Source organism: Myotis daubentonii, chromosome 8, assembly GCF_963259705.1.
Source record: "Myotis daubentonii chromosome 8, mMyoDau2.1, whole genome shotgun sequence".
Taxonomy (NCBI): Eukaryota; Metazoa; Chordata; class Mammalia; order Chiroptera; family Vespertilionidae; genus Myotis; species Myotis daubentonii.
The window spans coordinates 3,369,571-3,382,904 of NC_081847.1; the positions used below are offsets into that span (position 1 = coordinate 3,369,571).

General features: G+C 62.7%; 1 protein-coding gene across 2 annotated transcripts; it reads right to left on the reverse strand.

The window, feature by feature from the left end:
- Positions 1-2,497: 2,497 nt before the first annotated feature.
- OGFR (opioid growth factor receptor) lies at positions 2,498-10,273 on the reverse strand. Of its 2 annotated transcripts, none has more exons than XM_059705090.1 (7): positions 10,056-10,273; positions 7,621-7,689; positions 7,046-7,124; positions 5,662-5,740; positions 4,832-4,898; positions 4,182-4,330; positions 2,498-3,643 (listed from the first exon to the last, which is right to left on the reverse strand). In XM_059705090.1, exons 1-7 carry the CDS (start codon positions 10,218-10,220, stop codon positions 2,776-2,778), a joined length of 1,476 nt encoding a protein of 491 aa, XP_059561073.1. In that variant the 5' UTR covers positions 10,221-10,273; the 3' UTR covers positions 2,498-2,775. The 2 variants fall into 2 exon arrangements, with proteins under 2 accessions (XP_059561073.1, XP_059561072.1); XM_059705089.1 differs by having other exon boundaries at positions 10,035-10,273.
- Positions 10,274-13,334: the final 3,061 nt, after the last annotated feature.

Genomic DNA, 13,334 nt, shown 5'->3' on the forward strand with positions numbered 1-13,334 from the left:
TTCAGACCAGCCCCCACAGCCCCGATTCTTGACATGGGCCCCGCCATGGGCAAAAGTCTAGGGCAGTGATGGCGAACCTATGACACGCGTGTCAGAGGTGACACGCGAACTCATTGTTTTGGTTGATTTTTCTTTGTTAAATGGCATTTAAATATATAAAATAAGTATCAAAAATATAAGTCTTTGTTTTACTTATGGTTGCAAATATCAAAAAATGTCTATATGTGACACGGCACCAGAGTTAAGTTAGGGTTTTTCAAAATGCTGACACGCCGAGCTCAAAAGGTTCGCCATCACTGGGGTAGGGCCACGCCTGCCAGGTTGGGGATACCTCCTACTTCAGGGCCTTACCCCAAACTTTATACTGAGTGGTCCATCCACATGAGCCATGGCTGGCAAAGGCCTGGCTGTGCCCTGGCACCCCACACCCCACGGGACAGCAAAGTGGTGGCCCTGGCCGAATGGAAGGAGGACCACCAGGGTCCTGAGGCCGGGCAAGCGGCGATGAATAGGGACTCTAAGGCTGCATCAGATGCTCCGTTTCCCACAAGCCCCTGGCAGCTCAGGGCTCCCTGGATTTGGGCAAACTGATCACTCACTCTGGGAGGGGAAGGGGCAGCACCTGGGGCCAGGTGGCCTCCATGGTCACCCTAGGGGCCTCTCCAACATCCAGGTCACCTACAGGCCCACCCCAAGATATCTGCATATTTAGGGGTCATGGCACATCGTGTCAGCTTCATTTCCGCATGTGGGAACGCAGGACTTATATTTTTTAAAATGTGTTTTTATTGATTTCAGAGACAAAGGGAGAGGGAGAGATAGAAACATCAATGAGAGAGAGAATCATTGATCGGCTGCATCCTGCATGCCCACACTAGGGATCGATCCGCAACCTGGGCTTGTGCCCTAACTGGGAATTGAACCATGTCCTCTTGGTTCATAGGTCGATGCTCAACCACTGAGCCACGCCAGCCAGGTGGGAACTCAGGACTTTTGAGACGATGTGAATTCAAATGAGAGGTGATGGCTGAACCAGGAAAGGGAGCCTCAGGGAAGCACCTGGCTTCACTGTTGGTCAGACTGCAGCTGCCCATCCAGGCTGGGCCACACCCTCACCTGGGAGGACAGGTGTGAGTTACGTCAGGAAGAACCGGAGAGGCTGGGCTCCTGCCTCCAGCAGAACTGGAGCCATCCTGGGCCTCACAGACAGCAGCGGGCGGGGAAGCCCTCCACCGCCACCCCAAGCCCAGGGTCTGGGGAGCAAGATTGGTTCCCCCCAGCTCCCGCCTCAGTCCCTCCCAGCTGCCCCCCAGCTCCCGCCTCAGTCCCTCCCAGCTGCCCCCCAATTCCCAAGGAAGCCCAGCTGGCCTCCAGCTCCTTCAGGAGCCACCTGGCATCTGGCATCCTGCTCCACTGCCCGCAACAAGCCCAGCCCCTGCTCCTAGCAGACCCTTCCATCCTGCCACTGGGAAACGCCTCTGCTCCCCGGAGCTGCCCCTGCCGCCAAGCCCTAAGAGCTGCAGTGGCCTGGGACTGGGGGACAGGGGCCAGAGCTTGGGGTCAGTGTACTGGAGCTGCCTGGCTGTCCCCAGTTCCCCACTGTGGGCACAGACCCCACCGCCAGGGTGACTCAAGTAGAGTTTCCTTCTGGCTTCAAGCTTCTCTAACTGAACTTGAACCCCACAGGCTCTCACCTGGGACCCCGACCACTGGGGTCCCTGACTCAGTGTTTGACGTCCCACACCCACATCAGCGCTCAGTCCCTCTGTGGTGCAAACGGGGGCTAAGGACATGCCCCTCCCCCATGAGGGCGCTGGGGAGTTAAGGCAGGGTCTCCCTCCAAAACGACTTCCAGTTTGTCTGTCACATCGAGTCCCCCTCTCCCCTGCCCTTCCCGGGACTGGAGCTAGTGGCCAATGCGCTTCATGGAAAGGAGACGGGTCACACTCAGCAGCTCCCTCCTCCTCAGGAGAGCAGTGAGCTCATCACTTCTTTTGTGCAAAGGCCCTCTGCCCAGGCCCCTGGCCCAGGCGGATGAAGCCAGGCTGGGCGCCCACCCTGTCCTGGGGGCAGGGCTGCTACAGGAGGGATGCACTGTGCCCAGGCCGGGTGGGAGGAGCCCAGGGGGTTCTGGAGGTGGTGCCTTGGGGTGGAGGGTCAGCAAGGGGCCGTGGCTGGCAGGGCAGGGACAAAGCACAGAGAACACTGCTGAGTTAGTTTACTTCCAAAGCACATCACTGCACCAGAATCGGGGCAGGCGAAGGTGTGGTCTAGACCTGGGCATCTCTGAACGCTGCCCACCGCGGGCGGAGCTGCCTCAGTGCCCGTGACAAAATGCAGCCAAGGCCCACTATCCAGCCCTGCGCTGTGATCAGGGTGCACCGGGCGGGGCAGGCGGGCCTGAGGGCTGCTCCTAGGCCAGAGTGCGGAGAGCAGCATCTCCCGAAACCAGCCCGTCCACCCTGGCGCCCACAGGACCGCGATCCACACCGAAACACTAAGTCAAATGAGTTTATTCAGAAAAGGCCTCGGCACCAGACTAAGAAATGAGCCCACTCCCACCCCAGCCGCTCCAGGGCCAGTTTACAAAGACAGGGCAGCGCAGAGAGGGGCGGCGAGGCGCGGTAAGGACTCTGGAGTCCGTGGCCGTCCGCGTGTCTTCCGACGGCGGCAGCGACCCCGGCGCGAGGCCGGCACTGCGGGCGCGGGGCGCGGCCGTCAAGGAGACCCCCCCACCCCGCGTACAGGCCCAGCGGAGGCCGGGTGTCCCCCAGCCTAAGGCGTCGGGGGCCTGGCAGCCAGCCCCGCCTCCGCCCTCTCGTCTGACGCAGGTTCGGCAGTGGCCGGGCTCCCGGGGGCCCCCTGCTCCGGCTCCCCCTGGCCTTCTGCCTCGTCCTCCTCCACCTCCTCGCCCACCCCGGCCTCAGGACACCCCGAGGGGGCCGGCGCCTGGTCCACCTTCCTTCGCTTCCTCACCTCGTCGGCCGCCTTGGCTCCCCGGGGCGGGGGACAGGGCTGCTCAGTCTCCCCGGGCCCCTGGCTGCCCATTTCCTGGGTCCCGGCCCCGAGGCTGCCCTGGCTGAGGGCGCAGCCCTCCAGGTTCCGGGCGATCTTCTCCACCTCCGAGGCGCTCTGGGGGCCCGGCTCCCCCGGGGCCTGCTCCCGCCGGTTCGGCTCCAACTTCCTCTTCTTGCTCTCGGTGGGGCTCGCGGGCTCCGGCCCTTGCGCCCCCGGGTCCCCCTCCCGGGCTCCCTCCTCCTGCGGGGGCCCGGCGGCCACGCCATCCCCGCCCGCACCGCCCGCCTCCAGGAAGGGGTCCGCGGGGCTCGCCTCCCCCGCGGCCGGCTCGGGGCCCGGCAGGGCGCGCGGCCGGGGCCTCCGCAGCTTGTGGTGCGGCGCCCAGACGAAGCGGCAGCGCGGCCGGAAGTGCGCCCAGGCGAAGCGCAGCAGCGCGCGGCGCTGGCGCGGGCAGCGCACGGTGAACACGAAGTAGTCCAGGGCGCTCTGCCGCACGCCCTGCAGCTCGCGGCGCACCAGCGTCTCCTCCAGGAAGAAGCGCACCAGCGGCGCCTGGTAGCGCTCCAGGCCCAGCTCGCCCAGCGACTTGAGGATGCGCGTGATGCGGAGGTTGTTGTGGCCGTGCCTGGAGGGGGGGTGGGGGCAGAGGGCGCGGGTGGTCCTCAGCCGGGGCCCGCCCTCCTCCTCCCCCGGCTGCACCCCACCTCCCGGAGCCTGCGGTTGGCTGGGTTTGGGATGCGCCCTCTCCTCTTGCCGGTGCCGGTGCCCTGGGTCCCACGGAGCACCCCTCCCCCCGCACGGCTAGAGGAGGGTTGGAGGGGCTCCCGTAGTGTGCCCACGGGCAGATGCCTCCCCTGCACTTCCTCCAACCCCCCACCTGGCTTCTCAACAGGCACAAGGGGGTGCTGTGAAGCTGACCCAGCCCAGTGGGTCCTCGGACCCACGCCAAGGGTAGTAGGGCACAGTGACCAGCGGGACTCCCTTTAGGCCCTCACACCCTATCAGGCAGGGACCCCCCACCCTGCAAGCAAGGAGCAGGGTGCTCAGCCGCAGTCGCTTGTCCCTGCTCCCACAAGGGCTCCGGGGCACTCGCCAGAAGCCTGGCACAGTCCCCTCCTCAGCCCGAGACCTGGCTGTGCCAGCTACCCCGCTGGGGTCCTCACCAGTTGAGGTTCTGGAAGCGCTTCTGGTAGCTCTGCGCTCGCCGCACCTTGCCTGTGTCCCGGTCCTCCAGCTCGATTCCGTAGAACCCCAGCATGAGCTCGTAGGCCCGGACAAGCCGCTCCCCGGCTTCCTGGGAGCTTTTAAAGGCCTGGAAAGCAGCCCCAGGAGAGCGAGCGCTTTGGAGCCGCCCCACAGACACCCAGCTGGCGATGCCCCCTCAGGTCTGATTCACTAGAGGCCGGGACTGGACTCGGACTCAGGCTGAAGAAGCCCTAAAACTCCTTCATGTGACCGTCTCTTTACTCTGAGCGGCTACAAGGCCACCAGGGCCTGAAGTGTCCACTTTAGTCCTGAGAGGAATTCTCAAGCCGCTGGGAAGAGCTCAGGACTCGCCAGGGCGGCATCGTGCACTCGCCATCGCCTAGGAGCATGCTGCGCCTCCTGACATGCTCAGTGGCTCCCCATCCATCCCTCTAGGGGTCCTGCTCCAGCCCCTGCCCCAGGCGCCCCAAGGTGGGGTGATTTCTCTGGAAGTCTGTGAGGAGTGCCTGGGGAGAGGTGAGGAACACTTTAGAGGGCAGATAATTAGGGGACTTCCAGCTCCTGCCCTACGAGTGGCTCCCCAGGGGTACAGAGAGGCCCGGCTCACCTCGATCTCCTGCTGTGTGAGGGGCTTGGCATGCCAGTTCACCCCTGGCTCCCGAAGAGGAAACAGCCTGTGGGAGAAGAGATAGCACAGGCCCGTCCCTGGCAGCCGTGGGCTCCCGGCAATGCAGGCACATGCTGCTGGGCAGCCTGGAGTGGCTCCTCACTCAACCCTGGGAGGGGCTCGCTAGACACACATGTCACAGGCTCTCACAATAAAGTCAAAGGGTGGAGAGCAGGAGAGTGAGGGCAGGGTGGGCATCACAGACCAGGGCACAGGACAGGCACGGGTGGCCTACAGCAAGGGCAACCAGCGAGCCGTTTCGCCCAGGCCGGCCAGCTGTTCCTTCTGTTCTTCGTTCTTCCCCTCTCATCACTGATGCTGAGAGTTCCCTGTGCCCAGGAGAGGCCCCCTGGGAGCCGTCCTCAAAGACACACTGTTGGCAGGGCGACCACAAGCCATGCAGGACAGGCCGCACTCGCTGCGCGGGGCTCACGTGCGGCAGGCTGCTGTCTGCTGTCCTTCCTGCCCCACACGCAGCCTCAGCTCCCAGCCAGCACAGAGCTGCTCACAGTGAAGACCCCGAGCCGCAGTGCCCGCAGCCCGCACCAAACCCGGCTTCAGAAAGGACGCAGTGTGCCTGCAGGCATGCATGGGACTCCAGGAAGAGGCTTGCCTAAGCCAGGCCTTCCAGCCCCTCCCCTGGAGACCCTCCCCAGAGGTCCAGCCCCATCTCAGCCCCCCAGCTCTGCCCCTCCTCCCCAGGAGTCCCAGCCCCTCCCCAGATGCCAAGCCCACCTGTGCTCCGAGCCCCACACCCGCCCTCTGCTCACCACTGGATGTAGGAATGGTTGTCCTCCAGGAGGTCGTAGTTGTCCCTCCATTTCTCAAGAATATACTCAATGCAATAGCCTAGAGCACCATGGGACGCGTCAGTGAGTCAGTGGGGAGCTATTCAAGCGCTACCCACCTTTTTTTTTTCAATCCTCACCCAAGCATTTTCCCCCCACTGATTTTTAGACAGAGTGGAAGGGAGGGGGAGAGACAGAGAGAAACATTGATGTGAGAGAGAGACATCAACTGGTTGCTTCCCGCACGCACTGATTGGCATGGAGATCGGGCCTGCAATGGAGGTAGGTGCCCCTGACCAGACTCAAACCCGTGACCCTTCTGTCCGCAGGCCGATGCTCTACCCACTGAGCAACTGGCCAGGGCTACCACCTTTCTTGAGGACCTTGGGGCTCTGCAGCTCTGAGTTGTACATCTCATGTGATTTTAATCCCCCAAATTAGGCCCTTGGCCTCTTTGCAACCTGAGAGCAGATGCCAGAGAGACGATTATGCCCGAGGGAGGGACAGGTGCTCCCCGACCTGCACCTGTCTTTGCTGGAGGGTCCTCACTGCCCCTCACACCAGGGCTTGTCATCAGAACTCTGCCCTCACACAGAACCTGCAGCTGAGCCCCACCCCGTAGCTGGCCTTCCACCGGCCACTGTGTCTGCGAAGCGTCCGGCTGAGCATTTACGGTGTGCGGCCACATGGCCTCTGAGCACGCTGTGTCCTAGGGAAACAGCCAGACCACGGTTCCAGTGACACTTCCCTCATGGGCCGGACGGCCTGGCTCTGCATGGTGTGTGCCTGGCTGAGCATCGAGCTAGGAACCAGGAGGTCACAGTTCGAGTCCCAGTTGGGGCACATGCCAGTGTGGGGGTGCAGGAGGCAGCTGATCAATGATTCTCTCTCATCACTGATGTTTCTATCTCTTTCTCCTTCTTCCTTCCCCTTCCTTCCTCTCAGAAATCAATAAGGAACATGTATATGTATATATATGTATATAAACTTCACTCATGGACACTGACATTTGAATTTCATATAATTTTCAAGTCACAAAATATTCTACCTTAAAATTTTTCCAACCATTTGAAAATGTGAAAACCACACTTGCTCACTCGTTGGTGTATGTGGCTCTCCCACTCGGCAGAAGAGCCAAGTAGTTGTGACAGAGACCTCGGGGCTGCAACGCCACCCGCATGTACCGCTCGGTCCATCACAGCAAGTTTGCCTGTGGGGGGCGCTGTGGGGCTACCTGAAAGCTATAGGCCCCAGTGCCCCAGTCCCAGCCCAGGTCCCAGCAGCCCAGGTCCCAGAAGACCCAGAGGCAGAGAGAGGGGAGAGGGGACCTGCAGCAGGAGGGAGCTGCAGGCGGCCAGGCACGCACCATTGGGCCGGAACGGGATCTCGTTTTTGTAGAAACTCAGGTTTGGCATGTCACCATTGCTGTCCCCTTCCATCAAATCCTAAAGAGCCAGAGAGAGTGCCGGTGACAGAATCAGAAACAGGCTGGCCTCCCTGGGCCCTCAGACTAAAGCTTTCCTAGGGGACGGGCATCTGCTCTCCACTGGAAAACACCAGACATCCTGAAGGCTGGTGAGGACCCCATGTGGCAGCCTGGGCTCCTCACCCACCTCTGCCCTCCTCCTCCCCAAAGCGGACCAGTGCTGGGAGGTCCCCTTCATCTGCACCCGGAGGCGGCCCAAGGGCTTCCTGGGACTCATGGGTGCGGAGGGCAGGGGCTGAGGACACAGGAGACCACTGCAGGGGCAGGCGGTAGGGGCCTCACGTGGCCGTGCCGAGAGCTGGCACCATGATGCCTAGTGAAGGCAAGGCCGCTGAGGCTCCAGAGGCAGGGGCCAAGGAACACGCTGTGCCACTGGCCTTGTCCGGGTGGAAGGCGGGAGGGTTTTGCCCCAGGCGGGCTGCGAGGGTTCGAGGGTGCTTCAGGCAGCTACGTACCGGGTAGTGGTGCCGGTACCTGCGTGTGTCCCGCATGGCTCTCCAGTTTAGGAGCCCCGTCATCCTGGGCTGGGAAGAGAAGAGAGACGATGAGACCCCATGGGAGATGCCCCCCTCCCTAGAGGCCTGCCAGCAAACAGACACCCCCCCCCCCTCCCCGAGTGCCATCCTGGTGAGGGCAGCAAGGACCTGGGCCAGATGTCAACAAAACCAGAGGAGCCCAGAGTGGCTGGAGTGAGACCTGCCCCCTGCTCAGCCTTCAGGATCCCCAGGCCCATGGGAACATTCTTGGGGGGCAGCCTTCCAAGCTCCAGCTTCACTTATTGGCTACCCCCCTCAGCTGCAGTTGTATCTCCCGAGGAAAGCCCGCCTTCCGCAGCACTTCCTCCTTGTACTGAGCTGTAAACTGTCACCAGGCCTGTGTCCCAAGGACAGCGCCTTGCCACTTATAGCTCTAGAAGCGGCCCACACCTAGTCACAGGGTCTGATGAAGGAACCAACGACCAACGCCCAGGGCGCCAGGCCCATCCACCCAATCCCACGGCTCAGTGACCAGACCCTGGATCGCCTGGCCACCAGCCCTTCTCTGCAGCAAGTCAGAGGCTCCTCGCTTCCGTCCCAAACCAGCAGCCCTGTCTCTACAGGCCAAGCACCTGGGTCCCGGGTAGGATGAGAGGTAACTGGCGAGCAGGAAGCTAAGTAAATGCAGCCCCCCCCCCCCCACCTGTTACAGGGTGGGGGGCACAGGCAGGGCGGAGCCCAGCTGTCTGACTGAGGCTTGGGGAGGGGGCGCAGGAGGGGCAGAGACAGCTCATCCTGGGCAGACAGCTGGGTCCCAGCACCTGGGAAGAGCCAAGAAGTGGTGGAGGGGTCAGGAGGCCAGGCCCACCACCGCGCCTCCAGGCTCCAGCCCATTCCCAATCCGCAACACCCCTCAGTGGTCTGAACTCCAGCCAGGTCCAGGGCTGCCCCCTGCCAGCTGCTTAGGTTCTCTCCTACAGGCCAAGGGCCAGGGAACAAAACCGAAACTCAGCGGGTGCATGTCCCACTTCTCCACCAGTTTGTTTCTCCTGCCCCTGGGCCAGCGGGCACCATGCGGGCAGCACTGCAGGTGGAGTCCTCTGGGGAGCGGTCAGAGCAGGCCTCCAGCAGCGTGGCCTGTGGAACTGGGCGGACAGCGTCCTCCACCTAACCCTCGCCACACCCGCTAGGGGACAGAACCGATTCCTGCCCCGTGACTCCAGGCCCCTGACCCTGACCACTGCCCAGCCTGCCTCCTCAGGGAACTTGTCCCTGCCCCAACACTGGGTGCGCTGAGGCCACTGCCTTTCAGGCAGGCCCAGGAGCCTCTCGGCGTCCCTCTCTTTGGTCCCTGTAAGACACTGATAAACCTGAAAACCAGTGTTCTTCTCTGGTCCCGGGAGAATCCATCCCAGAGACCACCTGGATGGCTTCAAGATTCTCTAGACACAGGCAAGACGCCTTAATCCAAAAGCAAATGGGACCCAGGGTGCCAGCTACCATTCCGGGTGCCGTCCCTCCCTAACTCCTGGGGCCCAGCTAGAGCAGTGGCACCCACACCCCAGTGCATGCTAGCAAATAGCCCCTGCTAACAAGTAACCAGTGGCAAGACAAGTACTTGGTGGCAACAAAAGTAACAGTGCAACAAGTAACCGGTGGTAACCACAAGTAACCACTGGGCACAGCCAGGGGCCCTGGCTCCCAAGCCACATGAATGCAGCCCCTGAGGCACCTCCAGGAGGGGGGAAGGCCAGCCCCAGCCCAAGAGGAGCAGCAGGGGTGGGTCAGGCGTGGAGGGGAGGGGAAGGGTGGGGAACAGGCCCGCCAGGTGCTCCCTGAGGGGCACCAGGAGGCCGAGAGGCAGGTGGGCAGTGGAGGTGGCCAGCACCGAGCGCTAGGATCTAGAAGACAGAGCCCCAGGCCTGGAGGTGGATGTGAGAGAGAGGAGGTCAAGGATGTGCCAGGGGCACCCTTTTGAGGAAATGCCACCCCCACACAGATTCAGTCCTGGGCACCTGTCTTAGGGTGGCCCTGGATCTCTCTGCAAAGCCTCCTGTCTGGGCCAGGGGGTGGGGGTGGCAAGCAGGGGCAGATCTCAGGGTGTCCATCAGATTATGAGGGGAGCAGGAGGACCAGGGTGGGGAACAGGGCATAGCTGGAGAGGGAGTCGGGCCCCAAGTCCGGTCTCCAGGAGATGCCTCCGTCCTCCCACCCCCCACCCCCGGCGGGGGGTGAGGGGGAATGGACAGTTTTTCCCAGATCAGGGCCTGGCTCCCATTCTGGGGTGCGGGGGATCGCGGGTCTCCTGGGTGCGGGGATCGCGGGTCTCGGGGTGCGGGGATCGCGGGTCTCGGGTGCGGGTCTCCCGGGGCGTGGGGGTGCGGGGGCTGCACCGGCAGCGCGCTGGGCCACACCTCCTTCTCCTCCTCCTCGTCCTCCGCGTCTCCCAGGGCGGCGGCCTCGCCATCGTTGTCGCCCCCGGCGCTCGGGCCCCCGCCGTCCTCCTCCTCCTCGTCCTCGTCCTCGTCCTCGTCCTCGTCCTCGTCCTCCCAGGTGGAGTCGTGGTCCGGATCGTCCATGTTCGGGTGGCGGCGGGACCGCGCTCCGCCGGAAGCGAAAGTGAAACCGGGAGGAAGCGCGGGGGCGGGGCGGGGCGGGGCGGGGCGGGGCGGCCAGGGTCGCGGGGCTGCCGACTCCGCCCGCCCAGGGTGCCCTCCCTGGAAGGATGTGCCCCGGGGCTGCCTGCGCCAGACGCCCCAACCCGAGACTTCCCCTTCCCTTGCCCAGAACGTCCCCCCTAGAGGGTGTCCCCCACCTCAAGATGCCAGCCTGGGGCTTCTCACAGGGAGGCTGCCCCTAAGGAACAGCCCCCGGAGGTAGTCCACAGAAGGTGCCTGTCCTAGGACCCCCCCAGATCCCCCCAGACCCCCCCAGGATTCCCCTAATGTTCTCCCCTCCGAGAACGCCCCCCTGGAGGACACGCCCCGAAATGTCCCTTCCCTCCAGCAAAGTGGGTGACGCACCCTCAAAATGAAACTTGGGAGTGGTCACCCCAGGTAAAGCCGTCTTCTAGAACGACGACACCACTTTATTATCGCAAAAAACAGCTAAAACCCGTCTGGCTCTTAGGCTCCGCCGTGAGGAGAGCGGTCTGTGGTGATGGGGCCACGTGGGGGGGGGGGGGGGGCACAGCCTAGCCCCGCAGGGGCGCGCGGATTCTCCCGGCCCCGCAAGAACCCAGCGGAGAGGGTCGGCTGCCTGTGCCCGGGCATGGTGCCGTCCTCATACCGCGCAGCTGGTGACGCCAGGAGTGGGACAGACTTCCAGTGGCCCAGGAGCTCAGCGGGAGGCCTGTCTTGGTGCTGGTGCCACGGCTCCCTGACACGTCGACCTCCATCAACTCTGCGGCACAGCCCACCTGGCTGGAGCTGAGTCTGCTCCCCTTTCTAAAGGACAGTGGTGACTCCCCCAAAGGATAGGGGCCCTAGGCATTTCTGCATGTCTGCCCCCAACGGCCAGGGCAGATTTCCTAGGGAGTGGGGCCAGCCCACAGGACTGGGGAGGGGCCTGACCTTGTCAGCCCATTTGCAGTTGGTCTTGGAGCCCCTGGCCGTGATACTGGGGTAGAGGGGCTCCTCTGATGGAGGCTTTGGGTGCTGGGCTGTGGGTCATTCCAGGTTTGCTGCTCTGGGAGCCCTGCAGGAGGGGACCCCGGCTTCACCACCACAGCCTACCATTCAGCCTGCCCACTGCTGCCTCCTGCCAGGGCCAGGACTGTAGACCTTTCCTGACTTAAGACACTGCCCAACTGCTGCTTTATGAATAATGGCCACGCCCAATCACCCCAGATTCTGCTGTGGGAACAGCTGGGGCTCTGGGGACGCCATGTGGGCTCAGCAATCCAGGCGGCTTGTTGCCCAGGTGTGTGAGGTGGCCAAGAGCATCACACCAGTGTCCCATCCACAGGCCTCACACACGCTGCCCCAGGTGCTTGGCCAGGCTCTTGTAAGTCTGGCTGAGGCGGGACCAAGTTAGACCTGCCCTAACGCTTTCCAAAAGTGAAAATAGTTGCGGCCTTGCTATCTGGCCAAAGTCTGCCCATCCCTACTCACCTAGCCTTGCGGGCAGGCCCGCTGCTGCTCAGTAAGTGTCCAACTCTGCTTGGGAGCCCACAGTCCTTCTGGATTCCCCGTGGGGGCTCGGCTAGAGCAGGGAGCCCTGAGACCACACCACCTGGTTCCCACCCGCCGGCCCTGCAGGCGTGTGTCTGGGCAGCACCGAGTTGCAGGACTGTGCTTCTTTTAGTTCCGTAGGCCTTCGTCTCTATACCCCCTTCCCACCTCCTGCAGCCCCATCCTGTTTTCTTGTTCAGATAATTTCCATGCTACATGGTGGATGTACCTAGACCCAGGTCACAGATCGGACCCCCAGGCTGGGAGACATCACGTGCCACAGATGGCTGAGCCTGACCTGCACAAACCACAGGCAGCCAACTGGACTGGACTGGACTCTCGAGCAGGGAAGCTGGGCTGGTGAGGGCTGAGCAGCCCTGGAGGCCTCAGGCAGCGGTGTCTGCCCAGGGCAGGGATGCTCGTCCGATGCTGAGGGCTGCAGCCCCCACGGCGCCAGGGCATGGGGAGTGGGGCTACTTGCCCACCCTTCTTAAAGTGCAGTAAAATGTTAATTGAAACAAGGCAGGTTTAATGACTAGGCTTTTCCAGCAAATTCTGAGGTCCCTGAAGACACTGTTCCAGACGGGAGTTTCCCAGGAAACCCAGTGAAGGGAGCCCCTCCCGTGCCACCCAGGTTTCTCTGTGCATCACAACTCCGGACCTGGCAGAGTGGGTACTGAGGGGGTTGGACACTGGCAGTGAGGGAGGCCAAGGAGCAGGGGCCTATCTCCCTGCATGTGTTCTAGAACTCTCTAGAAGGCAGACCTCTGCTCTCTTCCCATGAAGAGTTGTTGCCTGCTCTGCTGCAAGGATAGCTGGGTGAGCGCAGCGTGTGCTGTGCAGACTTCATCACAGGGAAAAGGCAGTGGCAGGAGGGTGTGGCGAAGGGTAGCCTCCGACCACCTGGGTTCTGTCTAGATCCCTGCTCCAGGCGGCAGGTGCGGACACACCCATGGGCCCCCAAGCCTTGGAGTGCAGGCTCTGCTGCAGTTCCAGGACAGGGTGGATGCCGAGAGCAGCCGCTCAGGGTCAGCAGACTCTGGCACAAGACACTCGGTACCAAGCACTGCTGGCCTGCTGGGAGGCAGCGTGCCAGCCATGTCTTCAAGGGCCTGAAGAAATGGGTCTGGCACGGGCCAGCCTCCAACCCGATGCTGGGCGGCCTCTCAGCACAGGGTCCTGGACGGGCTGCAGCGAGTTCTGACTTCCTGCTCCCAGATGGTGGGAAGGCTGCTGGGTGGGCAGGAAACTGTCCTGTCTGTCGGTGCGCCGGCTGGCCTCTCCATCACTTGGTGGACTTCTGCTGTGCACAGCAGGCCCAGCCCCGGGCACATGCAGACATCCAGCGGGAAGGAGGCGCAGCTGTGCCTCGTTTGCTCTCCATCTGAGGGCCTCGTCAGTCACCTCACACTCCGCACCTGCTAAGAGCTGCACCTACTGTATCACGTGAGCCAAGCACATCGACAGGCTTCCGACTGCAGCCAGTGACTGGTTTCGGTATGAAAATCACACAAGCCCAGG